Source organism: Acipenser ruthenus, chromosome 36 (genome assembly GCF_902713425.1).
Source record: "Acipenser ruthenus chromosome 36, fAciRut3.2 maternal haplotype, whole genome shotgun sequence".
NCBI classification, from domain to species: Eukaryota; Metazoa; Chordata; class Actinopteri; order Acipenseriformes; family Acipenseridae; genus Acipenser; species Acipenser ruthenus.
The window spans coordinates 3464546-3491741 of NC_081224.1; the positions used below are offsets into that span (position 1 = coordinate 3464546).

Below are 27196 nucleotides of genomic sequence, written 5' to 3' on the forward strand. Positions count from 1 at the left end.
CTCTCTCTGAGTGGCTGAGAGGCAAGCCTTGGGGGATTGCTTGGTCCATAAGTACTGTGCTTGGTTATGCATTTGGGTGGCCAGAGATATGATACCCTGTGACACTGGAGGAAGACGCCAGTGTAAACAAATTATCTAATAATAAAAATAAATAATTACGTCCCCGAGGGGATGTGTGTAGTTATACGGGGAACTCTGGCCACCCCAGTGTATAGGGAATAGCTGAGTGTAGGTCGGACACCCGAACTGACCGGCTTAGCGGCAGTGGGGGCACTGCGTAAGCAACACCTTTATTTTGTAGTTTTATTACTGTGTTTTATTTTCTCTTTTTATTTCGCCTTTGGTTTTCATTATTATTTTAGAGCACCTGTGTGCTGACAGATACAAGTGCAACCGCTGCTTATCATCGTTGGTATAAGGGGAGTTGCAGCACTAGCGCCATCTGGCGACAAATAATAATAAAAAAAATTCCAAAACAAAACTGAGCACCAGTGTGGTGTTTCAAACAAAACCTTCTGTCTCCCATGTGTGTCTGTGAATTGTCCACCACAATGTGAGTAAGCTAGTTTTATTATTCAGAATAAACGAAAATGGTCTGCTTAAGACAATTATTCTGGATGGTTCTTCAAAAGGACTGGCCCACATGTGGATTGAAGTTTTTGTTGACATTAACATATATAGTACTTTTCTAGAAGTTAACAGACAGCTGTGAACACCTTGCACACTGACACTCTGCACACAAGGCTTGGTTCTTGGATCTAGCTATGCAATTAGAGAAGTGCAATGACAGTGCAGATTAAGCAAAAGCAAGTTGATTATATGATTGTCACCTGGATTTTGTCAGCTACCTACACAATCCGCGCAATGGTCTTAAGAAAAAGTGGGGTGGCTTAAGCCCCCTACCCCCCCCCCCCCCAACTCTAAACCCTAACCCTAACCATGACCCTAACCCTAACTCTAAAGCCCCTTTCACACTGGCACTCCTACCCGGGTCCTGACCCGGGTCCTGGCTACCCGGGTCACAATCTCGCGTCATGTGCAACCGCGTACCTGTGTCAGACCCGGGTAAAATGCTTGACTGCCGTTCGTGAGCCGACGCAATAACAAACAGCCACAACCTGCAGTGAAGTTTTCACTTCTGCCAGGAATTTTTCTGTTTATTCTGTTTAGCCATATTTCTGTTGTTTGAGACACACCAGGAGCCAGATCGCAGCAGGGATGAAGAAACATTTGCTGTAATCAACAGTTCAATCCAGAGAAGCTTGGATGGAAGCGTCTGTAAAAAGCTGCATTGTTTACTTGTGTCTGTCATCCAGGTCAACCCTGCTGTATCAAAAGCAGTGTGAAATCGCGTACCCGACCCACATGACACCGAGTCCTGCCCGGGTAGGTTCTGACCCGGGTAGAGCATGTCGGTGTGAAAGGGGCTTAACTCTAACCCCGAACCCTAACCCTAACTCTAATGCATAGAGAATACATTGCTGTGAACCTTGCTCAGGTGTAAAAGCTTACATAAAGGTACGTTATTGTTTGAAGTGAAAATAATTAAAAACAAGTTTCAGAAGCAATATGAGAATTGGAAACCAAATAACATGAGAGATAAATGAGTAAGAAAATGATTTATTTTTTAGACCCTTTTTATTCAATACCATAACAATAACCATACCAGTATCATTTATACCGCGTCCTTCCTGTGCAAGCATCCCAGGGCGTGTTACACAAATACACAGCATGCCAAAAGAGCTCCAGACTATTCAATAGGGAAAGGCCAAATCAATGACATATGTTATGAGCTTCGATTTAAAAAATACTCAGCATTCTGGATAAAAGTTGGAAGTGAGTTCCCGAAAAGAGAAGGATCTTTAAAACTAATGCTCAAGACCCAGATGTTGATTCCATCATTTTCTGGTTTCTACATGGCAATCTTGCAGCAGTGTGCAATGACCCCGATCCGGTTCATAGTGACTGAAGAACACTGGCAGATGCAGGTCTTGTCATTGCTGATATCCCAGTAGCAGCCGGCATTAGTGCAGGAGCAGCCCGTCGGCTTGTAACCTGCAAAGGAAAGAGAGCAAGAACCATTTACAATTCTGCCCCCTCAGATTGTAACGATGCCCTCCGAGCGAGTGATGAGGTAATAATACCGTTATCAGCATCAGGCACGCGCCTCTCCAGTGCAGAGCTTGCTCTTTAGTTGAACACTGACTCACTCGTCTTTGATTCAATTCAATGGGCTGAGATGTAAGATACTACATGGCTGTGGGGAAAATTCATAATTAATATTGAATGTACTGGTAAAATGACATTTCCATTCTTAAATCTATGAGAATTGAGATGCTGTGATGTCAATCAAATTTGTCTTTTCCTCAATCCAACCTTCCCTCCCAAACCATTCCTGGTTGATCTGCTTCAAAGGACAAGATACTGGTAACAGGGTCGGCAATATTTCCATTGGGAAATGGTTTAGAACACCTGCTGTGCTGATGCGCCAGTCTCGTAGAAACAAGTTATGTAAAAATTCTGTTTTATTCAAAACATTTTATATCTCTGCGGAAGGGTGATTTACCTATGTTAAAGACACACATTGCTCTCTCTCTCTCTCTCTCTCTCTCTCTCTCTCTCTCTCTCTCACCCCTCTCTTGCAGAGCTGTGAGGGAAGCACACAATTGAATTCCCCACCCCCCATCACACCCTGACAAATAAATAAATAAACTAACTAAAGGAGTTGAAGAACTGAAGATGGCAGACTGACCTTTAGGACATTCCACCTCGAACCCACTACCTGGGACATCAATGCAGGACAGAGTCACTTTCCCCAGGACTGCAGAGGCTGAAAACAAAACAAAGCACAAGAGTTTAGGAAGAGGCTTCCTACCTTCCCTTCTAAACTTCTTTTTACCAGCTTCCATTCATGCCCTCTTGTTCTGCTCTCTGTGCTCAATTTAAAGTAGTGTCTTGGGTTAACTTTATCCAGTTCTCACTTGAGTGTTTGGATAGGTGCGGATGGAAGCTGGTTTCTTACCCACAGATTCTGTCAGGCTGCTCATCAGACCATCCAGAGCGCATTTCTGAGCGTCGGCAGCACAGAACATAACAATCACAGCCAGCAACACAGCAACTCTCATCTTTATGGTCTCAGGACTTCACTCTCTGGAGAAACAAGCACAGCAATGTCACTCTTTACCACGTTGTTACACAGTGGACCCAGCTTATCAAGGCCTTACACCATATGAGAAAATGAACAAATGAGAGGAGGCCATGATTCAGCCCATCAGCGCTCGTCCGGTTCTTAGTAGCTAGTTGAAAACTTTTTCAAGTCGGGTCTTAACAGATCCCAATGATTCAGCATCAACAACATGGCTTGGTAACCCTTGCTAACCCTAGATAGCCCATCCCATACCCTCCCCATACCTCTCCTAGCCTATCTTAAGTCTGTCTCCACTCCCACCTGTGTCCTCTGGTCCTGGTTTCAGTGCTGCCCTCAAGGTACTGGCTATACTTTGTCAACTCCTTTTAAAATTTTAAAGTCTGCAATCGAGTCCCCTTTATTCTAAATGAATTCATATCCCTCAAGATGTCCTCACAGCTCATGCTTTAAGCCCTGGGATTAGTCTGTTTGCTCCTCTTGGTAATGAGATGATTAGAATTCTCATGTTCTCACCTCTAGCTTGTGCCTCTCAGTCTTTCCAAATCTTTAAGCGTACCGAGGATGCAATTACCCAAAGTTATATATTCATTACTTCAGGACTGCATGAAGCATAACTAATGGTATCAATAGCATGCCTCCACTTCTGCTGTCCCAAATCTGTGTCCTTTTCTGCCTGGATTGCTGCTGTTCTGCCATTTGTCAAGAATTCTCTCCCTGTTCTTCTGAATTTGGGAAATTGCATTTTTAACAAACTTGGCTGCAATTGACTTCTGACTTTGTTTATTTTCTAACTTTTTTACTAACTTTTTATCTTTCAAACTCATTGAGCTAAAGTAAGTGTGGTTTACCTCCTCTTAGAAGGCACCATAACTGCAAGTCAAGTTGTTTCTGGTGACGTGGTCAACTCCTCAACCAATGCAATTATCAGAACTAATTATACAGACGTGTACAAAATCAATCTTTCATGCAATTAAGCAAATTATGCATTTGAGTGGAGTGCAATACCATGTAAACACATAGCAAATTTGTGGTACCCAGAAATTGCTATGTATTTAAATTGAGTATGCAGTTATCCGATATGCAATTAAGTGGAGTGCACTGTATCTATACAAAAGTATAATATGTTTTCTTTTTATTAATAATAATAATAATAATAATAATAATAATAATAATAATCACAGTTTTGAACATGAACAGCAACAACAAAAAATATCAAATTGCACTTTGCAGTAGAGTCCTAAAACTGTCGCACTGTTCTACACTCTCTAGTATAGCTGAACAGATCACACTTACCGATGCAGGGGCGGGTGGCTTTCTTCTTTGTGCACAGTGGTAAATGTCAGCTTATATAGTGTTGACAGTCCTATTGACTGCTCCTACACCAGGGCGTTCCCAGTGCATTTTTATTGCCTAATACCTGATCACTGCAAGTCATATTCAGTAAATACAATTACTAATACAGTATTTCCTAGTTGCATAATTTTGCAATGATGTGATCAGGCAATACAGAAAAACAATGTTGTACTTGTTTGCATGTCGCAGCACACCTTTTATCACTATGCAACCTGTGTGCCATTTTCTGTCCTTTAATATGGCACAAGCGCTGATACAGTAACTGAAAAGATGCAGACCGCATAGCAAGCTAAAGCCTCTGTACTGCAACTGAATGTACATGTATGTGTGTATGTGTAGATGAAGCCTGTAGTTTAGTTTAGAGCAGGGGTTCCCAATCCAGGTCCTGGGGGAGCCCTGTGGCTGCTGGTTTTCATTCCAACTGAGCTCCCAATTACTTAATAAAACCATGAATTGAACTGATAATTTGCTTAATTACACCTTTTTACTTGTTTTCAGCTGTTAAACAGTTGCATATTTCAAGTTAGCTATAACATTTTATAAGTAACTTGAACTCTGCAACCTGAACACAATTAAAAAAGTCTAATTAAGCAAATTATCAGTTCAATGAAGGGTCTAGTTAAGTAATTGAGAGCTCAGTTGGAATGAAAGCCAGCAGACACAGGGGGTCCCCAGGACCCAGATTGGGAAACCCTGGTTTAGATTACATCGTTGCTGTTTAAAGTTTAGATACATGTCTATTTTATTGTTTTGTGCAGTCTCTGATTTCAGTATCTCATTTCTATGGTTCTCCAGACAGACCCTTATAAAAGTTTACCTTCCTCCTCTAGGGTTATACTACTTGGCGATGTCATAACCCCTTGTCCACTGTGATGTCACTAGATGAATTGTGATGTCACACACCACTATTTTTGTATTTTTGTTTTTTATGAAATCATCAACAGCAGCCACAGTTCCAGCTCCACACTGTAAAGCTTGGAGTGTGTTGAGTTGCGTGCACCTGTACCATTAAAAAGCACATCAGGACAGTGACGATGAATGGAAAAGGCTAACTTGCTGCGTGGTTTGTATCCAGTGCCCAGCCTTGGCTCTGTCAGCGCAGTCTTGAGGAGGAGGAGCTACAGGTTCCAGGTGTCTCTGCTGCTGGATGAGCTGGCCCATGTTCCCCTGGTGAACGGAGTGCTCTTCTGCAAGGTCAGGCTTCTGGATGGGAGCTACAAGCACGAGTCTATGAGGTACATTAACATGAGGAAAGAGCCCACTCTGCAGCTCGTCCGCTTCATAGCAGCTGATCAGATTCAGAACCTCAAAGTTAAAGGATCCTAATGATTCAGCATCACCATCATAGCTTGGTAACCCTTGGTAGCCTTTAATAACCCTTGATAACCCATTCCATATCCTCACCGCCCCCTGTGTAAAGAAGTGTCTCCTACCCTCTGTTCAAAGTCTGCCTCCACTTTCAACTGTCCCAGGTCCTGGTGTCTGTGCTGCTCTTAAAGTATTGGTTCAGGTTAACTTTGTCCTTTGAAGATTTTTAAAGACTTCATTCAGCCTCCCCCCCCCCCTAATTCTTCTTTGTTCAATTCCTTCAACATTGTCTTTGTAACTCATTCCTTAAGCCCTGGGGCTCTCTCCAAGGTCAGCATGTCCTTGGTAATGAAGTGACTTCAATTGAACACAGTATTCTGAGTGTGTTCTCGCCTGCAGCTTGTGTATTTCAGTCTTTCCAGATCTTTTACTTTATGCTTTTTAAATGATTTAATTATTTTGCTGCTGCTTTTTCAATTGCCTGTAGGAAGGAGGTTCACCTCAATTCAGTTCGGTGGAACAAGACGTTGGATTTTGAGTGCAGGATTTGTAGAAACCCTTGGACAGGAACGCTCCAGGACTGTGTGTGCAGAGTGTCAGTGCGCAAGGTGAGCACAGCTCCAGGACTGTGTGTGCAGAGTGTCAGTGCACAAGGTGAGCACAGCTCCAGGACTGTGTGTGCAGAGTGTCAGTGTGCAAGGTGAGCACAGCTCCAGGACTGTGTGTGCAGAGTGTCAGTGCGCAAGGTGAGCACAGCTCCAGGACTGTGTGTGCAGAGTGTCAGTGTGCAAGGTGAGCACAGCTCCAGGACTGTGTGTGCAGAGTGTCAGTGCGCAAGGTGAGCACAGCTCCAGGACTGTGTGTGCAGAGTGTCAGTGTGCAAGGTGAGCACAGCTCCAGGACTGTGTGTGCAGAGTGTCAGTGCGCAAGGTGAGCACAGCTCCAGGACTGTGTGTGCAGAGAGTCAGTGCGCAAGGTGAGCACAGCTCCAGGACTGTGTGTGCAGAGTGTCAGTGCGCAAGGTGAGCACAGCTCCAAGACTGTGTGTGCAGAGTGTCAGTGTGCAAGGTGAGCACAGCTCCAGGACTGTGTGTGTAGAGTGTCAGTGCGCAAGGTGAGCACAGCTCCAGGACTGTGTGTGCAGAGTGTCAGTGTGCAAGGTGAGCACAGCTCCAGGACTATGTGTGCAGAGTGTCAGTGTGCAAGGTGAGCACAGCTCCAGGACTGTGTGTGCAGAGTGTCAGTGCGCAAGGTGAGCACAGCTCCAGGACTGTGTGTGCAGAGTGTCAGTGTGCAAGGTGAGCACAGCTCCAGGACTGTGTGTGCAGAGTGTCAGTGTGCAAGGTGAGCACAGCTCCAGGACTGTGTGTGCAGAGTGTCAGTGCGCAAGGTGAGCACAGCTCCAGGACTGTGTGTGCAGAGTGTCAGTGCGCAAGGTGAGCACAGCTCCAGGACTGTGTGTGCAGAGTGTCAGTGTGCAAGGTGAGCACACAGCACACAGCAAGCTCAAGGGGGGCCTTTTAGAAACCCCCTCACATATCAGGAATCAAACAGTAACACTGATGTGTTTGCCAGAATTTCAGTACATCTTATCCTGGGTGGAGATGTCATCCCGTGCACAGAACACCACCACCGCCTGTTGAAACAGTTGTGTCATTTATAATGGAAAGATAATTGCCACATTTTCATGAGAAACATTTAGAATCATTGTTATTTTTAACTGGAGTAAAAAAACATGAGCCATGAGAGTTCTGTTTTGGGTTTAGCAGCAGCCTGTGCAATCGAAACTCAACAGCCATGATTTCCATTACATGAGAGTAGATGTTAAAACTTCCTGCTGATTTGAACTCGGTTCTCACCAAGATAAGCACCAACTAAGACGTAGCTTTAAAGTAAACTTATGTGATCCATCTGTGTCTCCATTCATTTGCGTTTCCTTCCATATGATGATGTAGATATCCTTCTGCCTGGTGTTGATGGCTGAAGTGTAATGCTGGCTCCAGGGATCAGCTTATTTTGCCTCCCTAGTGCATCAGCACACACAACAGCTGCGATGCTGGCTCCGGGGATCAACCACAGTGTGGTCTCCCCAGCGCATCAGCATGACAACCGTCTGGATTGAGCGAAGTAGGGTACATCTCTGGGGTCTTCAGGTGTGCATCTTCCATCCTCTGTGTTTCGTCGACTAGCCCACGACACCTCAAGAGGGTTCGATGGTGATTCTGGCGTCCCAGCATCACCCCCCTCCGTCCCCCACTCAACTCCCAGCTTACTTACCGGTACATTAGCCTTTCTTTCTTTCTATTGTGCTTGAGATCCCCAACCAGAATCTTTCCACCTCAACCACAGCCAGTTGCTGCTCCTTCAGAGAAGTTCTTCACTGTGCGACACAACTCTTGGCCACTGAATCTAATGTCTCTGAGAAACCGGGTTGTAGAGAGTGCCACAAATCCTCGACAACCCATCTCCACTGGGTAAACCTGGACTCTCCATCCTCGCTGTTCCGCTTCATGTTCTGAGACATGGGTAGCAAGAAGTTTCTACAGCTCTTTTGTAAAGCAGTACCAGATCTCATTTCAAATGGAAATGCGTTTCTTTCAGAACCAAGCAACCAAGGCCTATGTAGGTAATGAAAGTGCAAAACAAATATTTTGTTGGATGACATTTAGATGAAATAAAGTACAGCTTTTAAACTATACAGACTCTGTGAGCCTACAATACTGAACAGAATAAGACTGTCGCCACCTAGTGATGGTAGCTGGAACTACAGCCCAGTCAATTCAGTGTGCCTCTCAAGTGCAGGGATTGGAGATTAGGGTTATTTTTCAGTACAATCATATGGGTAAAAAACAAGACACCTACTTCATGAAAATTCCATCTTTAAACTATTATAATATTACTGATTTCACAGTGATTAGTCACTGGCGTTTGGTCATAACCCAAAAATAAGCGTTGGTTTGACATGGCACACACAGGAGTACATGGGAACCCAGGAAAAATATATCACAGCTTACACTTTTTATTATTTATTTTTTCAGGACATTAAAGGTGGAAAAGCTTATGTAAAGGTAAGTTACTTATTGTTTGAAATGAAAATAATATGAGTGAAAAGGTACAGAAGCGTTTTATGAAATAGTTTCTACATATTTGAAATTATACAGAGAATATTAGCTTGTGTCTCCTAGAGTGTGCCTACTGTGTATTTATTTCAAATTATTAATATATATTGTAATATAGCGGGTTGTGAGAGACGGCAGGGAGGGGGTTAAAACCTCCCTGCAAAAGAAAAACATGTGAGAATGCACCGTTTTGTATTGCTTTGTTGTTTTATTTAATTTTCTAATTGATTTGTTAATTGTTTTATTATTATTGATTATCCACACCTGGGCTTTATTAGGGGTTTAAAAAGAGAGCAGGCAGTCTGCTCGAGGCTGCTGAGTAGAAGGAGGCAGAAGAGGTGCTCTGTCTCCGAGTAGCCAGAGAAAAAGTAAGTGCGGTGTCAAACCAGAGTGTGTTTAAGTTTGAGGTTTTGGAAAGTCGGGAAAACAGCTTAGCTGTCCCGTGTTAGGAAGGGTGTTCCCGTGTGTTAGTTAGTGCTCGTACAGAGCTAGGTGTTTATTTTGTGTATTTGTTTTATTTTTGTCTTTATTAAAAATTAGCGCAACCGCGCAAGAAAATCCATTTCTGTGTGCTGGGTCGTATTTTTAAAGGGGCACGAACCCGTGTGAGGTGCAATCGTGTTACATATGGTGGCAGAGTGTGTGGGCGCCCCTACGACCCGAGAAATGGAGAGCATCGAGGAGTTATTTGCGCGAATCAATCGCAATACTGCTGCTCAAAGAGAGCAGACTGCGAGAATGGAGAGACAGATGAGAGAGTGGGGGTTGGCACCACTGAAGAAAAGGGAGCCAACAGAGTTGGAGCTGTTGCTCCAGAGATGGGAGCAGGCTAGCGCAGCTCCGCAATCTCCCGAGCCAGAGGGGGAGGAGCCGCCGCTTCCGAAGCCCAGAGGGGAGGAGCCGCCGCTTCCGGAGCCCAGAGGGGAGGAGCCGCCGCTTCCGGAGCCCAGAGGGGAGGAGCCGCCGCTTCCGGAGCCCAGAGGGGAGGAGCCGCCGCTTCCGGAGCCCAGAGGGGAGGAGCCGCCGCTGCCGGAGCCCAGAGGGGAGGAGCCGCCGCTGCCAGAGCCCAGAGGGGAGGAGCTGCCGCTGCCAGAGCCCAGAGGGGAGGAGCTGCCGCTGCCAGAGCCCAGAGGGGAGGAGCTGCCGCTGCCAGAGCCCAGAGGGGAGGAGCTGCCGCTGCCAGAGCCCAGAGGGGAGGAGCGGCCGCTGCCAGAGCCCAGAGGGGAGGAGCTGCCGCTGCCAGAGCCCAGAGGGGAGGAGCTGCCGCTGCCAGAGCCCAGAGGGGAGGAGCTGCCGCTGCCAGAGCCCAGAGGGGAGGAGCTGCCGCTGCCAGAGCTCAGAGGGGAGGAGCTGCCGCTTCCAGAGCCTAGGGAGGAGGTGACAAGCGTACATCCACCACAGCCCCGACCACCACTCCTACGGTCCAGTCCGGCGTCGCTGCGTTCAGTCCCTCACCCCTTGCTCCTGGACACCCTGTCGGTTAGCCTGGACCTCCCTTCACTTGACCTGGAGCCCAGGAGTCGGCAGGATCGGGCACAGTTCTCCACCTGGTCCCCTGCTCCGCTCCTCCCGGACATTAAGACGTCGCTGTGCTGCTCCCAGACGTCGCATACGCTCCCCCTGGTCACTACTTCGCTCCCCCTTGCTGACCGGACGTCACTGCACTGGGTCCCAGCTGCAGACCTCTGCCCGCTACTGCAGCCTCCAGTGCTCCGGTTGTCGTTCCGGTCGCCCCTGACAAACCGGTGGGGTCCCTCGTCGCCGGTGTGCGGTCCCTACCTGGCTGAGCCGGGATGTGGACCGATCCACCCTCGAGTTCGCCCGTGGAAGAGGGCGAAAATTGACTTTTGTGGACTCGAGGGTGGGTGGTTGTGTTTTAGGGGAGGAGGTGGCCGTCTCGTGGCCTGTGTCTTGTAAAGACAAGGGGGGGGATATGTAATATAGCGGGTTGTGAGAGACGGCAGGGAGGGGGTTAAAACCTCCCTGCAAAAGAAAAACATGTGAGAATGCACCGTTTTGTATTGCTTTGTTGTTTTATTTAATTTTCTAATTGATTTGTTAATTGTTTTATTATTAATGATTATCCACACCTGGGCTTTATTAGGGGTTTAAAAAGAGAGCAGGCAGTCTGCTCGAGGCTGCTGAGTAGAAGGAGGCAGAAGAGGTGCTCTGTCTCCGAGTAGCCAGAGAAAAAGTAAGTGCGGTGTCAAACCAGAGTGTGTTTAAGTTTGAGGTTTTGGAAAGTCGGGAAAACAGCTTAGCTGTCCCGTGTTAGGAAGGGTGTTCCCGTGTGTTAGTTAGTGCTCGTACAGAGCTAGGTGTTTATTTTGTGTATTTGTTTTATTTTTGTCTTTATTAAAAATTAGCGCAACCGCGCAAGAAAATCCATTTCTGTGTGCTGGGTCGTATTTTTAAAGGGGCACGAACCCGTGTGAGGTGCAATCGTGTTACAATATATATATATATATATATATATATAGTAATAGAATCGCCCGCACCGCGGTTCGTTGCCCCTTTAAAACGCTGACCCAACACACGCAAATGGATTTTTGAAGCGAGCTTACGCTATTTTTAATAAACAAAAATAAAACAAAAATAAACAAAACAAACACCTAGCTCCTCTTTGAGCAATAACTAAAACAAAACAGGAACCTAAACTAAAAACAGGACAGCTAAGCTGTTTACCTGTAACAAAAACAAACAGAACAGCACACAGAGAAAAGGATTCACTCTACCTTTTCCCTTTTAAATTACGGCTGTACCCACACACCAGCACAGTCGGGCTTCTACCCTCTTCAGCAGCCGCCCAGAGCAGACTGACTGCTCTCCTTATAAACCCTGCACCCGGCTCTAATTGTCAATCATAGCCAGGTGCAGGTGATAATTAACAATCAAACAATTTACAAAAACAATTAAACAATTAACAAAACAAACCAAAATGTGCCTTACGCAGATGTTTTCCTGCAGGGAGGATTTAACCCCCTCCCTGCTGTGTTACAATATATATATATATATATATATATATATATATATATATATATATATATATATATATATATATATTTGGGGGTTGAATTAAGTAGGACGAGCAAAACAGGGTTTCTTCAGAACTAGTAGAACTGTAGTGATGCAATCCGTTCTTTTAATTTGAATAGCTGCAAAGCATGTCAGGCAATAGGGGGAAGCAGCTGGCTGGTGTGACAGGAAAGAAGACATCAGGGGTGGGGACAGCTTCACCCTCCAAGGGAAAAGACAACCCTGTCTGAAAGCAGAGTTTGCAAACAGATTTCTTCACCTAGCGTAGTACCAGATGTCATATTTTATATAAATATATAATACAGTACATGTTTGCATTGACATGTGTTTCTGTCAAAACTCCACATTGAGACCTGTATATTCGATGGATTATTAATTATTGTGGTAGCTTAAAAAGGTCCTGCATAATGGTGGAAAATGCCCTTTTCCGATGGGAGGCCATGTGACATGGTGGGACAGGCTAATGTTTAATCTCCTGTTGCAGATGGGTTTTGCCGATATCAATCTGTCAGAGTTCGCTGGGTCAGGCTTTCAGATTCACCACTCAATCCTGGAGATGTACGACAGCAGAGCAAGCAAGCCTGACAACTCCATACTCAAGGTAGGATTAGGCACCTCACAATACTCAGCTTACTAGTACAATACGTCAATGCACTTTGAGGCATGGAGACTGAACTGCTCCCTCCCTCCCTCACCCCCTAAGAGAAAGGGTGCTCCCTCCAGTCTAGGGCAGGTTTGAGGCAAGGAGACTGAACTGCTCCTTCACTCACTCCCTAAGAGAAAGGGTGCTCCTCCAGTCCAGGGCAGGCTTGAGGCATGGAGACTGAACTGCTCTCTCCCTCACTCCATAAGAGGGAGTCTAGAAACAGATTTTAACCAACAGAAAAAAAGATTATTATTCAAAATGATATATATATATATGGTGCATTGATGTGGTAAACTTACTTTCTAATCACCCAGAATGAGTCATGGAATTGCTTTGACTAGCAAAGAAAAGCGTACAGCATGCCTGCTCAACAAAAGGCTCAATGTTGTCAGACAGTGTTGTTAATTGACATGGCCTCAATTCAAACATGAAGAGACGTTCCTGCAGCAGTTTGAACAGTAATCGGACTGCTGATAATCATGCTACATAGATATTGTTTTAATTAGGAGTGGGAGGAGGATGACAGTGGCCCGCATAGTGATAGAGCACTGTGATCATTTGAGTAGCGTATCAAATGGTTAAGGGACGATGTAAATATAATGAAACACTGTGGCACACTGTACAGGCAGCATTCACAGAACATTCCAAGTTCTATTTAATTGGAAAAGTACCTTCATGATAACCATGATCAGTGCCAGGAAACTGCAGTACAAACGTGCACCTTTAATAAACAAAATAACACCAAAGTACAAACAAAAGTCACAAGGGCCAAAATAAAGGTTTAAACAAAACACAAAACGTAGGCTGGGCATTCACCTTTACAACTTACAAAAATACTGTTCTGACTGGGCAGTGTTCACTGAACTTTTAAAGACAGACCACAGGACCACAGGACCACTCACCAAACTCCTCTCCTCTATTGGAGCCCTGTGCTCTCCATTTATAGGATGTGTCTGCTCCCAATTAGCACCAGTTGTTCAAGTAGGAGCAGCCACATTCTCACATGTTTTTGGCAGGGACAGGAATTAACCCCATCCCTGTCAACCACCACCAAAACACACGCCACCACAATATTTAGCCACAGTGGCATTTTCAGTATGGTACATATTTGAATTTTTTTAATTTCTATTATTAATCACAAAGCCAGATTTTACAACATCCCAGCACATCTTGCTTTGCCATTTTGGCTGCAAAAACAGACCTTTCAAGTTGATCCAATTTCTCTGAAGAACTTTGAACATTCTCAGACTCGACCAGTTTCTTTGAAGAAACGTCACTGAATTGCCATGTCCAAGTCCACTCTGATTGGCTGACAGGCTAGCAGTGACACATTCAGCTTGTTATTGACATTGCCAGCACCATTTTAATATATCCAATGCGTTGCTCTTCAGATAATCCAGCTTTGATCCAATTTATTTGACCTTGAAAACAGAGCTTCCAATAAACTGGATCAACCTGACCCCAATCCAGTTTCTTTGACTGTGGAAAGACTCCTTTTTTAAAGTAGCAACCTTGTGGCCATTCATTCCCCGCTGGTACCTGGTGTGAGGTGTCTTTTCTGTGGGGTAGAGCTGACTGTACAGTGATCCCCAGTATAAACACTGTAACCAGTATAAATATATACTACACAGGCTTCACACACAGGATCACGGTTCATCACCATTCATGTGACATAGTCCAGCATATTTTCCAGTTTCATACAACACACACGTTGCACGTAAACCCAACCCTAACAAGGCTTGTTTCAGTTCAGTAGTCGTTTTGCCTTTCTCCATCGTCCTTAGCAGGGAGCAGTATAAGCAATGCTTCAATAAGCTCTCATAGTGTCCACTATACAGCTGAGCCACACGAGGCTGTTCCGATCCACGGCTCAGGAGGAGCCTGGTTGTGTTTCCACAGCAGAGCCAGAGCTGTGCAGCTGACGCCACACGCAATGAACGTGTCGAGTCATGCAGATCATGCCGCGTGGAGAGGTGCTGTGTTTGAGTTGTTGTTCTTCATATATTACTGAATACAACTGAAATGCAACGACGGGCTGATTACACAAAGAGGAGAAGAATGCTTCTCGGAGAGAGAGCAGTAATTTGTACTTTTCTCTCCTGTGACTCTCTGCACGCCATGTTGTTCGGCTTTATCAAATGTACTGACTGAAGAAACGCAAAGACGCAAATCATTAACCCTGCCCCTGGCAGACGTGTTGTGAGGCCAGAGTTTCATGCTTTGGTTCTCACTCGGCTCGACAAAGCCAGTGGAAAACCACCCGTACCATGAGGGTCTGGGGCCTGGGGCTCTCCTGGCTCGGATGTGCCAGTGAAGAGGGGTATCAGACTGAGCCAAACTGTAACAGCCTGTCCCGAACAGCCTCAATCAATCAATCAAAACCTTAATTCAAGTAAGCAGGCGTCTTCCCAAATAAGGTTAAAGGGGCGGGGCTTAATAAGTTACATTTATTAAAGGCATCTGCCATATGCAGGTCTTAAAGGGATGATTGCGCCGGAGTGAGGCTTTCACACTGCCCCCCTGTCTCTTGTGCTGCAGGTTGGAATCCAGATGCAGCTTCTGGCTGGAGACCCCTGCTTCAGAGTGTAAGCATACAGAACTGGACAAACGAAATGTAATGCCAGCAAATGTAAAGTGATACAGAGTCACCAAAGTGTAGGATCCAGACGCCAAGCGGGTATTATAGAACCAGATCAGGCCAGAGAAAGATCTTGTTGTTATAGTGTCATCACTGTCAGCAACCAGACACTGCTGGGAAGCAATCTAAAAGAAACTAGATGCTTGGGTATGGAGTACAACATGGAATCGAACGAACCAGCATCCCAGCCTAAAAGTGATTCCCAGCCATTGTTAACCCCTGATGTGGCTGTTACCTGGTTACTGCATCTATCTTTGAAAAAAACATTTTTACTGCACAACACAAGACAGGGGAATATCACAGAGTAACAGACAGTAGTCTTTTATTCAGTACATTGTAATAGATTTTAAGAAAAACGGATACAAAAAAATGTGGTAGAAATACATCACTGTCTGGAATCTTGTGTTGCATCAGTTTTCGTGAAGAACGACCTTCTATAACTTTCAGAGACTGAAACAGCACAACGCGAGGTCCAGGCAGTAACCTCTGTCTGTCCCCTCCCACAGGCCAGCGTCTACGACCAACACAGCCACTCTGCCAGAGGTGAGGCCCTCGGTTTCAAACGCCAGCACGGAGCCCCAGGGCACCAGCAGAGACTTTGGGGGAGGTGAGTGGAGTCGGGGCTCTCAATGTCCCTCAGACACGATGCAGATCGTCTCGCGGCTCAGAGAGCTCGGGTTAGGTCTGGAAGGTATGGCTTGCGCTGTGTGGTCTGCTCAGATCTCACACAGATGAACCAACAAACAGGCCTGGTCAGTATGGCCTGCACTGTGAGTGTGATCTGCTCCAATCTGTACGAACTAAGCAGTCATTGTCAGGGCTGGTCTGTGTCTGACAGAACATGTGTCTAACACTGCTTACGAAACTCTTAAGAGTTTACCCTAACGAACGAGCATGGCCATTTAGACAATTCATACAATTAAAGGCAGTGGAAGTATAATATGTCTGTGCTGTTATAGTTGTGCTAGACTGCGTTATGGTTCTCAGGATATTGTAAGGAATGTAGTTATTAACTCTTTCAGTCCCCCTGTAGCAATGCGCCCCCTTCTGGTAGCGTGACGGACACAGTAGTCAGACAAACTGGTTTCAGCGTTCTTGCCCACTTTTATTAGGATTTCAAACCTGCCACCCGTTTAAGTGAAAACAAAACACTTGTACCTACAAAAGAGAAACCTAGCTCTTATTAGATCCCTGGACTAAACGTTACCTTGTGGTGTTTTAGCAATAGAATATTCAGAGAACATTTTTTGACCACCTTCAGTATGGTAGTAACCTTCAGTAGACACAAAACAATAACTGTTTTCTGTCAAATGAGTGGCATCAGCATATGGAATGAAGAGGCCAATTAGACAGGACAAGTTATATTTACCCGTGCGACAGGGTAGCCAAGTGGTGACGACGTCCCCAGATACAGAAGCTGACTGATACACAACACAGCCAGGTACTCGGGTGAAAAGAAGCTGACTGATACACAACACAGCCAGGTACTCGGGTGAAAAGAAGCTGACTGATACACAACACAGCCAGGTACTCGGGTGAAAAGAAGCTGACTGGTACACAACACAGCCAGGTACTCGGGTGAAGAGAAGCTGACTGATACACAACACAGACAGGTACTCGGGTGAAAAGAAGCTGATTGATACTCAACACAGCCAGGTACTCGGGTGAAAAGAAGCTGACTGATACACAACACAGCCAGGTACTCGGGTGAAGAGAAGCTGACTGATACACAACACAGCCAGGTACTCGGGTGAAGAGAAGCTGACTGATACACAACACAGCCAGGTACTCGGGTGAAAAGAAGCTGACTGATACACAACACAGCCAGGTACTCGAGTGAAGAGAAGCTGACTGATACACAACACAACCAGGTACTCGAGTGAAGAGAAGCTGACTGATACACAACACAGCCAGGTACTCGGGTGAAGAGAAGCTGACTGATACACAACACAGCCAGGTACTCGGGTGAAGAGAAGCTGACTGATACACAACACAACCAGGTACTCGAGTGAAGAGAAGCTGATTGATACTCAACACAGCCAGGTACTCGGGTGAAAAGAAGCTGACTGATACACAACACAGCCAGGTACTCGGGTGAAAAAAAATGCACTGCGGTGCCGTTTTCATTAAGCAAAAATAAATACAAAGATTGAACAAAAAACACACACTGCTCACAGAGCAAAAATAAAAGTTTAAACAAAACAAATCTCGCCCACTGACACCAACAAGCAAATAAACAAGTACCGAGCTGGTGCTTCCAGCACACGTAGCAATTGTTATCTTTTACTTCTTACTTTTTAAATTTTGTATTTCTTTTTCACGCTGTACCGTTTTACACACACTCTTGTCATAGTCGGTGTTGGCATCTACGAGCAGCGGAATGGCTTTACGAAGGCTGGCTCAGCAGGAGGGATTCATAAATTGTCCCATTGTTGTCAGGGTTAGGATCTCCTTCATAGGCAGAGTAGGCTGATCAGAGGTGTGACGCATACACTGAGGAATGTTCCCCGTCTTGCATGGTAATGCTCCTAATCCACCTGTTGAGTGCTTAATACTTGGAGAAGTCCCTCTCGCTGTTGATTTCTAGTAGCTCTCTTATGCTTAATGCCTTCAGGTACATCATTAATCAGACAGTGGCAGACAGGCCATTAAGAGGATGCAATGATCCCAGTCGGTACATGGGGGATTTCCTCTTACTCTTTCTAATGTGTTCAAGAACTCTATAGGGTCATGTTTTAAGGGGTCAAAGGGTCTGTAGCAGGGCTAGTGTTTTGTTTGTGTATTGGTGGTGGTGGTTGGCAGGGATGGGGTTAATTCCTATCCCTGCCAAATACACGTGAGAATGTGGCAAGAGCCTCAATTGAAAAATTGATGATTAATAACACTGACCTGGTATTCCCAGTCTTTAATCTGACCTCTCAGTTCTGCATTTTCTTTTCTTAAAGCCAGTTTAGTGTCAGCATTTTAGTGCTGCCTCATAGAGTTTTTTTTTCTGCCTTTGTGGCTTGCCCGCAAGCCCAGCAGTGTGGTAGCTACCTTCCCTTTTTATGCTTTTGGCAGCCGCGGGTCATTTTCAAATTGGATTTGAGCCCATTGCCATGGGCCATTTTTATGATCAATACCCTCAAGAATGTCTTCTTTGAGTCCATGTTTGGCTATATATTTGGTTTTAAAATCATATATTTTTTAACTTAGAACACTTCAGCTTATAGTGAAGATTGAAACTCAAACACAAGTCAGAGGCTTCCAATGATGTACTGACCAATTTCATGCAATGTACTCAACAACTGTTTGTACTGTATAGTTAGCTGGATTTAGTAACAATTGTAGGGTGATAGCCTCAATTTCCATGTTGTAACAATTATAGTAGCGCTAACCTGTAATTATTCTGTGCTACCAGCTGCTGTTTTGTGGGAGCAGATATCACAATATACTTTCAACACAATTTTGCTGTCGGCGCAGCAACACACCTATTATTAAAACAATTGAATAACTCACAAACTTGCTTGGTACCAATTCAATGCCGTTTGGTAGGGACCTCCATATAACTGGAAGGGTAGTTACGCTGGATGTCTGTGGTATAGAATAATCGCATTTATTATTATATATATATATATATATATATATATATATATATATATATACACACCTATTCTCATTATCACTCCTGAAAACGATACAAGATATACACGTTATAATAAACTCATAACTACTTTCTCTGCAGTAAAGTTCATAAATCATGTTTGTTACACAAGCAAATACTTACTATTTATTCAAAACAATGGAATGTATTAAACGTGCAATCATACAATATGTTCAGAAAATAGTTAAAAACAATTGCACAGTCAGTTTTACACTAAAACAACATTACAACACCCAAGGCATTAGGAAACAATTCATTAATGAAATGTTAGTTAAATTAGCCATAGTATATACTGACGATTAACAATGCCTGCACAAATCACACCAAACCCATGGTAACCTAGCTATGCCCGAATGGAGATAGAAATGAAGAATTATACTTAGTCAAATTCCAATGAGATTGTAGGGGAGTCTGGATGAACAGCACGGCGACGTCAGGGCTTGCACACAGCGGTCTTACTGGAGACTGAGCAATATGATCTACAGTACAATAAATGTACAGGTAAAATAATGTTTCTACCAGTCATCATGTCAAAGGGTGTTTGAGTAGCACTAATACCTATTAGAACTAAAGGCACATTTCTATCTCAATCTTTTCCTGAACTAGAAATATATTTCTTAAGGATATTGATTATGGTTTGGATAGTCGAGCATTCAACCTGTCCTGAAGACTCAGGGTGGTAAGAAATATGTAGTTTCCTATTTATTCCTAAGGTTTTCCATACATTCTCTATAACCTGAGCAGTAAAGTGAGAACCCTTATCTGATTATATCTTCAAAGGAAGAGCCCATCTTGAAAACACGTGATTTATTAAAAGTAAAGTCATTGTTTCAGCAATGTTATTCGGTGAAGGAAAACACTCAACCCATTTTGTAAAACAACAGTTTACCATCAGTAAATATTTATTTCCTCTAGAGGACCTTGTTACTGGGCTTATCCAGTCTATTCAGATATCTGACCATGGAGGTACTGTACCTTTAGTTTGTAAAGGTGCTTCATACCTTGTAGAGGGAAGTTGAAATTGACAACAGGTTATGCATCATGTTTCACAATTGATAACATCACTATACATATTTGGCCAATAAGCTACTTGCTTAAGTGTCTCGTAAGTGTTTTTATCCCCCCAGTGACCACCACAGTGTTTGTCATGTGTATGTTGTAAATTATACCTTTGTGTCCTAACGGAACGACCCACTTTGGAGTGCCTGTTTTATCACTTCGGACCAACAAGTCTTTAAGTAATTCGAACTTTTTTGGGTATACAGGATTTTTAAATTATGATTGTTCTGTAGGTCACAATCAGGATGTGGATGTTCTACTTGTGCAAGTAATAAAGGGATAGGCTTTTTCACCTGTGCCCACAAAACATGGTGATGATAATCTATCACAGGTCCTAACCTTCTCAACAAATCATTGTCAATTAAAAATTCATCATCACTTTTATCAGAAAAGTAGACAGGATGTGTTATATACATTGGCCCGAACTGAATTTTCATCCAGCATTTTCCTCGCAAAGTTTGCATACATTTATTGTATATCACTTTTAGGTACTGTAATCTGTTTCCCTCTTTCCAAAGACAACAGTAAGTTCAGATCCTGAATCAATTAAAGCTAGACCACTCAAGTTTTCGTGCAACCTAATTTTAAAATACATCCTTTCTGCAACACCTTTAGTAGCCAAAGGACCTAAATAATGCTTATTTTTACTTAATTTAGTTGCAGATATGCTGGGGCTCTCACCAGTATTAAAACTAGTTTCATTCTTGGAATTTCAACCAGCTACATTTGTCTTAGATACTCTGAGACTAATTACATTTGCATTTCCTTCATCCTTTTCATTTGCTAAATTGTCATTACCATTGAAACATTCATTATCAACCAAGTTAGAAAGTCAGTCAGCTTGTATAGAAACACCCGTATTTGTCAGTTGCGTTCCGGAATGGTATTTGTCAGTTGCGTTCCGGAATGGTATTTGTCAGTTGCGTACCGGAATGGTATTTGTCAGTTGCGTTCCGGAATGGTATTTGTCAGTTGCGTTCCGGAATGGTATTTGTCAGTTGCGTTCCGGAATGGTATTTGTCAGTTGCGTTCCGGAATGGTCTCCGGAAGAGGAAGGAACATTACTTGGCAAGTTTGTTGGACTAAGCTCTCTAAACAATTTGACAGCCGCTTCTAACTGTTTTGACAACACCTGATTTTGCTCAAACAACACCTGTGGATCAGCAACCTGAGTACTCTAGTAAAGGTGCAGGCAGTGCAGAAAAGTACACATTTTTTAAAGCAGGCTCTTCAAGGTCAGGGTTAGCCTGTCCATTGAAGTAAGCTTTCTATAATCTGGAAAGAAAGTCTCTGGGGTTGTCACTAAAAGCACAAGTCATGTGATACGCTGCTCGCTTTGCTTCCTGTAGATTACAGTATTGATCATATTTCTTCCTCAATTCTTTACAAAAAGTATCCACATTTCCTAACGTTGTGGCAGGGAAATTTGTACTCCAGGTAAAAGCAGGTGTTTCAAGGGTCATTTGCCGCTCCCTCGCGATCTGCTGTAATTTCAGATACTCACTGACACAATCGATGTCATAAGACGTTTGATGGGGATCAAATTTGCTACCTATTTCCCTAACCAAGTCTTTTACCTTCAATTATTTTTTCCTCAAATCAACACTGAAATCAGTCACTTTTGTCATCTCTCCCAACTGGTGACTGCCTGACAACACTGGAACTACAGCTGCCATGTTTATTGGCTATAGGCTTTTGATCACTATGAGTTCCTTGTCCCTGTTTGATTAATTCCATCAAATCCTGAATTGTGTATTCATGTTCCTCCCTAGCACTGTACAGTGATTTACTGAACTAGGAGAATGATCTGGTACTCTGTTAGGGGTAGAGGGATAGCTGGGTTGATCACAGAAGCATTCAGTGAATCCTGATCTCTCAGGTTCCACAGGTCCTGCATTCCCAGCAGTAGGTAGAGTCCAGCTGAAGGGGAGGGTTGTATCTCTCTCCACCCACAGCAGACAAGCCCATTCCAGCAGTAATGACAAGAGGCAGAGGCCTTTGAAACTCAGGATCCCTAGAAGCAAAAGTAATCATTTTAAAAAGATCCCTACTATCGATATCAGAAAATACCCTCTCGGAAGGTATGTCAGGAAAACCACCTGGAGTTACCTGTGGTACAGTAATTATCAACATTTACCCTTTCTGGGATCTCTATACTTTTAGTTATGGTCCCTATCATGTGAATTTCACTCATTTCTCTGACAACTTGTTTCTTTTGACTCTATTACATTACGTTGAGACTTTATTAACCTGTCACAATCTTTTTTTTGTGTTTGAATGATCTCTTTCGACTCTTCACCAAGAGTCATCAATCACTTTAGCCTGATCCCTTAACTCATTTAGTTGCCTGTCCGCTGTATTTTTCAAATGTCTTACTTCATTTCTCAATTCACAAGTACCCACAATTTTTTTTTTTTTTTTATCACCAGCTTTTCTATGGTCTTCCTCAGACAATTTCTGAATAAACGACTCCTTACACCGTTCAGCACAGTTTTTTCATTTTTAAAAATACTTTCTAATCTGGCCTTCTCACAGTTCTCATTCTCGCTACTTCTAGATTAAACTTGGAAAGTTCAGCTTTATAAGATTCGTTTTCCTTTTTCAGTCTATCAATTTCAGTCAACAACTCCAAACATGTAGAACCATCCTCTCCTGCTTCTGTGCTAGAACTTTTAGAATCTGGTTCCATGTATTTTTGCCTGAGAGAGACAGCTTTTCTCTCTGAAATCTGTCTCTGTTCTTGCAAATCTGCATTAAATGTACTAACATCTTGATTAAAATCCCTAATACGCTGTTGCCTAGCCCAATTCAACACCATTACAGTAGAATATAAACTGTGGTCATTAGCACTTGTCGATTTATTTGTCTTAGATTGTGCAGCAGCATGGACCTTGTCAAAATATACAGGAATGTCTCCATTTGTTTCACCCTCTAACAATCATTGTCTAATCTCCGCGCTATGATCAAACACACGCTATACGCCATTATTTTGACAGTATTTTCTGCACCTCTGTTTTTCCCACCGATTGAGTATTTTCTAAAGATGCAGAAACACATCAGGAACCTATCCGCTAGTTTGGTTAATTAGTTATTCAGACGCTTTCTTTTTGGCTGAAAATTATAATGATCTAAGAATACGAGTCTATTTTCCAAAGACCAAAGTGGTGGAAACATTTTGACTTCCCCAGTTAGCTTTCCACCTGCTTCAGAATGGTCAATACCTATATCTGCCAATATAATGAGGGACAGCACTTCAGATCGAGTCACCCTGACTTTCAACATGGATCCTGTGTGAGTATCAGCTGCTATTACCATTGAGGAAACAGAAGACAATCCAAGCCGAAGGGGGAGTTTATAGACCGCAGAATTGTAGGCAAAGAATACATTTTTTTGCATTTGGAAGCAGTGGTGCTGGAACCATTTTTAGTGGGAGTGCACTGGGGTTTGAGATCTGTCCTAAAAATCACTGCAGGAAGAGCGATTATAAAAATTACAAAAAACATAACAAGTGCTCTGGCTTTTCTGTTCCGTACCACATCATGGATCATTATCGCTGTGTTACCTGTTTGACAATGTGGGCAATAATCCCTATCAGTGCACTAGAGCGGACATTTTGAAAAGAGCTTGAAACACACTTTAAAGTTTTAGTGTAAAAAGTTGTCAGGACGTGAACAATGAAAAGAACAATTACAGGTATGTTATTTAAACAGTTGTAGCAACAGGTGGGAATGTATAATGCTGTATTTTTCAGAACCCCACTACTTACTCTTTAAGTCACTTGGTTTTAGATTTAAAAAGCAAAGTCCTTTTGTAAAGAGAGTTTTTTTAAATAATTTCTGGGGTCTCAATATATGACATCGTATGTGGCAGCAGTTATTTTCTTATTTTCCAGGAAAGATGAAAAATCTGAGTGTAGTTCAAAAGAATAATCCAAGTGAAGTCAGAGCTTTCAAAGATTGTGTAAGACAGTAGAGCTCGATATTTTTGTGAGTAAGCTCTTTTAAAACTAGTGAGTGGGCAGCCCCTTCTAAATTCTCCAGTCACATGTCAACATCCACGAGTCAATGGTTTTAAAGCAAACTCATACTTTGCAACAAATGGGTTTTACCCTGATTAAGTGTTCTTTGTCACGCCTCTCCCCCCCCCCCCCCCCCCCCTTTCCGGAGAAACATTTCATTAAAACAGTTTCATTATCCTAAAGAAATTCGACAGAAGATGATATCAAAAACACAATCTTACCATTTAAACTTGCTGTTTAAATAATTGTTTTCCTTTTTAAAGCATAAAACAAATACACTTTCAAATCCAAATGTTATAAGAATATTCTTTATTTCTTTCGTTCTTGTTGATAGGTTTAATGAACTGACTTTAATTATTTGACGAGGCCCTATCCACACTACAGAACCCATCTCGAGAACCGTACTCGAAACCGTTCTAATTAATCCAGCTCAAAGAGTCCACACTGAAGTATCGTTTCATGTTTAGTCTGGCTTAATGCGTTGTGACAGAGACAGAATGATTCTTGGTGATAAATCTCCCTCCCGACCTGTGTGAAGGGAACAGAGTCGGCCATCTAGAAAAGGGGCGGAGCTACGGTACACTAAATCATCGACCTGGAAGAGAAACGATGTGGCAGCCACGGATTGGAGGAGCGGTTGCAGTCGTTAACCAAGGGGGCGTGATTGACGGTATATAAGAGGACGTAGCGAGGTGATCTGTCCCTTTGTTATGGTTAATGCTGAACTGGAAGTAGACCCGTATTGTAATCGTGAGTGTTTTGTTTCTGTTGTCGTGTCTAAAATATACTTGCTAACACGATCTGGAGCTGTCGCTAAAGGCCAGCACCAAACCAGGACAACACTGCACTTGTGTCACGATTAACTGTATTTGCACCACGAGCACAATTGCACTCACTGTGGACTTGTGATCGTGTTTGTGTTATTTGTGTGTGTTTAAATACCGGGACATATTATCTAGGGACTGAACCCGTGGATTAAATGGAGCAATACAAAACGCTGTGTATTGCCTGTTATTATTGTTTACTTACTTAAACAATACTTAAACAATACTTATTGTTTAAGTAAATGCAAACACACACAAGCAGGGCTTGAAGTTTTCGGGTTTTATTTTTAATCAGGTGACGTCCCTTTAAACAAACTGAGCTGATTATGATTCATAATTAAACTCAGAAAAAGCGGTTAATTACAAAACAATCTTTGTTTTTACCTTCATATCTTGCCTGAGCCTAATTCTGGTCCCCTTAATTATGTAAATTGTTCATCCCCAATCCTACTTTTAACTCGCATTTCACTTTTGCAGTCACCTAATTTAACATTGTGCTTTTCTTATTTTTCCCACTAGTTTAACAGAGATGTCCTGACAGGTTTTTTTAAGCATAAAAATGAATACCTAGTGAGGCGTGTACACTGATATCAAGTCCTTCAGTATTTCGCCAAACATATCACAAAGCATTTTGGAATATTGGAGGATACACCAAAAATGTAGTTTGGCATTACAGCGTCCACACTTGTGACAAACCGCACTACTTGATGGGATCTATTTTAGAACCGGTCTGCCTGAGGTGGTTTTAAACCAGTTTAAAGGCAACTAATATGGTTTAAAGGCATAGTGTGGACAGGGCCTTAAGTCAAATTAGTTCAAAACATTCCACAGGGTATCGCTGTGACTGTGTGTATAGCCGATTAACTACTCTAGCTGTCTGCGCAATGTTTATTACAAGTGACTCTTTGCAGTCAGCTGAAGGAGACAGGATATCTGCATATTTCCTAATAGCTATTTTTTCTAATGGATTGTAAAATAGTCTGGTAGCCTGGAAAGTGTTAAAAAGCCTATTGAAGTCAATTTGCAGGCATCTGAAAAGAGATTAGAAACAGACCGGTCTCCACCAACCAACATTTTGAAGCTTCCTTTGATCTGTGTGCAGTCCTCAATACCTGAGATAAGGAGTTTTATCTTATTCTTAAACTAAATATATTTAAAATAATTTACCTTCACCCTCTGCCCCTCTCTCTGTATCTCACTCCATCCCTCTCTCTGTCTCTCACTTTGTCCCTCACCCTGTGTCCAGTCCCGAGCTCGGATTCTCTGCTCCAGCACTTCGAGGTGTGTGGCTCCCTGTCCCCGGAGGCTGTCCCCCAGGACGTGGAGCAGCAGGAGCGTGTAGCCGTGGCAGGTCAGCTGTCTCGCGTGGGGAAGACCCGGGTAGATGCTCGAGATGTGGTGGAGAATCTGTGTCTCGAGAACCTGGGCCAGGAGACAGACCTGGTCCCCCCCGCGGAGGGTAATAACTAGGAGTATGATGATACTCGCACTCTAACTGCCTTTCAGGCAGGTATAAAATAAATCTATTCATTAATGCATTGATTGCAAAACAAGAAACCCCCCTCACCTTTACAACGGAGTACCAATCAATAGCAATTAACTTCCACATTGCGTGTTTTAAAAGCTGATTGGAAGAAGATTTTCCTCTCATCCGGGACACTAACATTTTTACTGCCATACTGAGGTGGCAAACTGTTTAGGCTTCGATACGGCAGCAAAGTTGAAAAGTCACACGGTTTGAATGAAGTGAGGTTGGCTGTCCAGTCCCGGGAGCTAGGATTCTCCAGACAATCTGAAACCAAGACAGTGAAAAATAATAACAACTCAACATTGGAGCAATAGATCCACCGTCAATGACTGTAAACACTGTAAAAAGACAATTGGAAGATGGAACAGATAAACAGAATGACATTTGAAGCTGGATGCTCTTTAAGTAATGTTATTCTCTCTAGTGTCATTTCAAAAGTCTTCATGTTCAGCAACATTTCCCAGCATCTCAGTCCCTAACAGCCCTGCTTTCTCTTCTTCGTTTGGACAGATGGTGGTCTAGTGTTGTATGTTGGCCCTGATGGTCAGACTTCCCTGGGGCAAGAACACAACCCAGACAGGCAAGTCCCACGCAGGTTTAGAGTGGGGGCATTCAAACTGCATAAGATGGAACGAGCCCAATGCAGAAGAACCTCAATGTCAGGAACTCTACTCTTACAGTGATTAAGAAAGTTTACAAACGAGAGGAGACCATTCAGCCCATCTTGCTCGTTTGGTTGTTAGTAGCTTATTGATCCCAGAATCTCATCAAGCAGCTTCTTGAAGGATCCCAGGGTGTCAGCTTAAACAACATTACTGAAGCTTAAAGCTGAACAGAACACTTCCACAAATAAATCGTACCTAAAGAGCATAACTC

The 27196-nt window shown here is 43.3% G+C and overlaps 2 protein-coding genes across 2 annotated transcripts; one reads left to right on the forward strand and one right to left on the reverse strand.

The window, feature by feature from the left end:
• Nucleotides 1-1624: 1624 nt before the first annotated feature.
• Nucleotides 1625-4516, reverse strand: LOC117402017 (resistin-like beta). Its single transcript, XM_059008304.1, has 4 exons — nt 4442-4516; nt 3023-3150; nt 2753-2830; nt 1625-2055 (listed from the first exon to the last, which is right to left on the reverse strand). The coding sequence occupies exons 2-4, from the start codon at nt 3123-3125 to the stop codon at nt 1913-1915; spliced, it is 324 nt and encodes a 107-aa protein (XP_058864287.1). The 5' UTR covers nt 3126-3150; nt 4442-4516; the 3' UTR covers nt 1625-1912.
• Nucleotides 4517-5539: 1023 nt separating this feature from the next.
• Nucleotides 5540-27122, forward strand: LOC117402018 (early estrogen-induced gene 1 protein-like). The gene is made up of 6 exons (XM_059007914.1): nt 5540-5812; nt 12449-12565; nt 15149-15195; nt 15755-15855; nt 26039-26251; nt 26831-27122. Exons 1-6 carry the CDS (start codon nt 5540-5542, stop codon nt 27001-27003), a joined length of 924 nt encoding a protein of 307 aa, XP_058863897.1. The 3' UTR covers nt 27004-27122.
• The last annotated feature ends 74 nt before the right edge of the window (nt 27123-27196 follow it).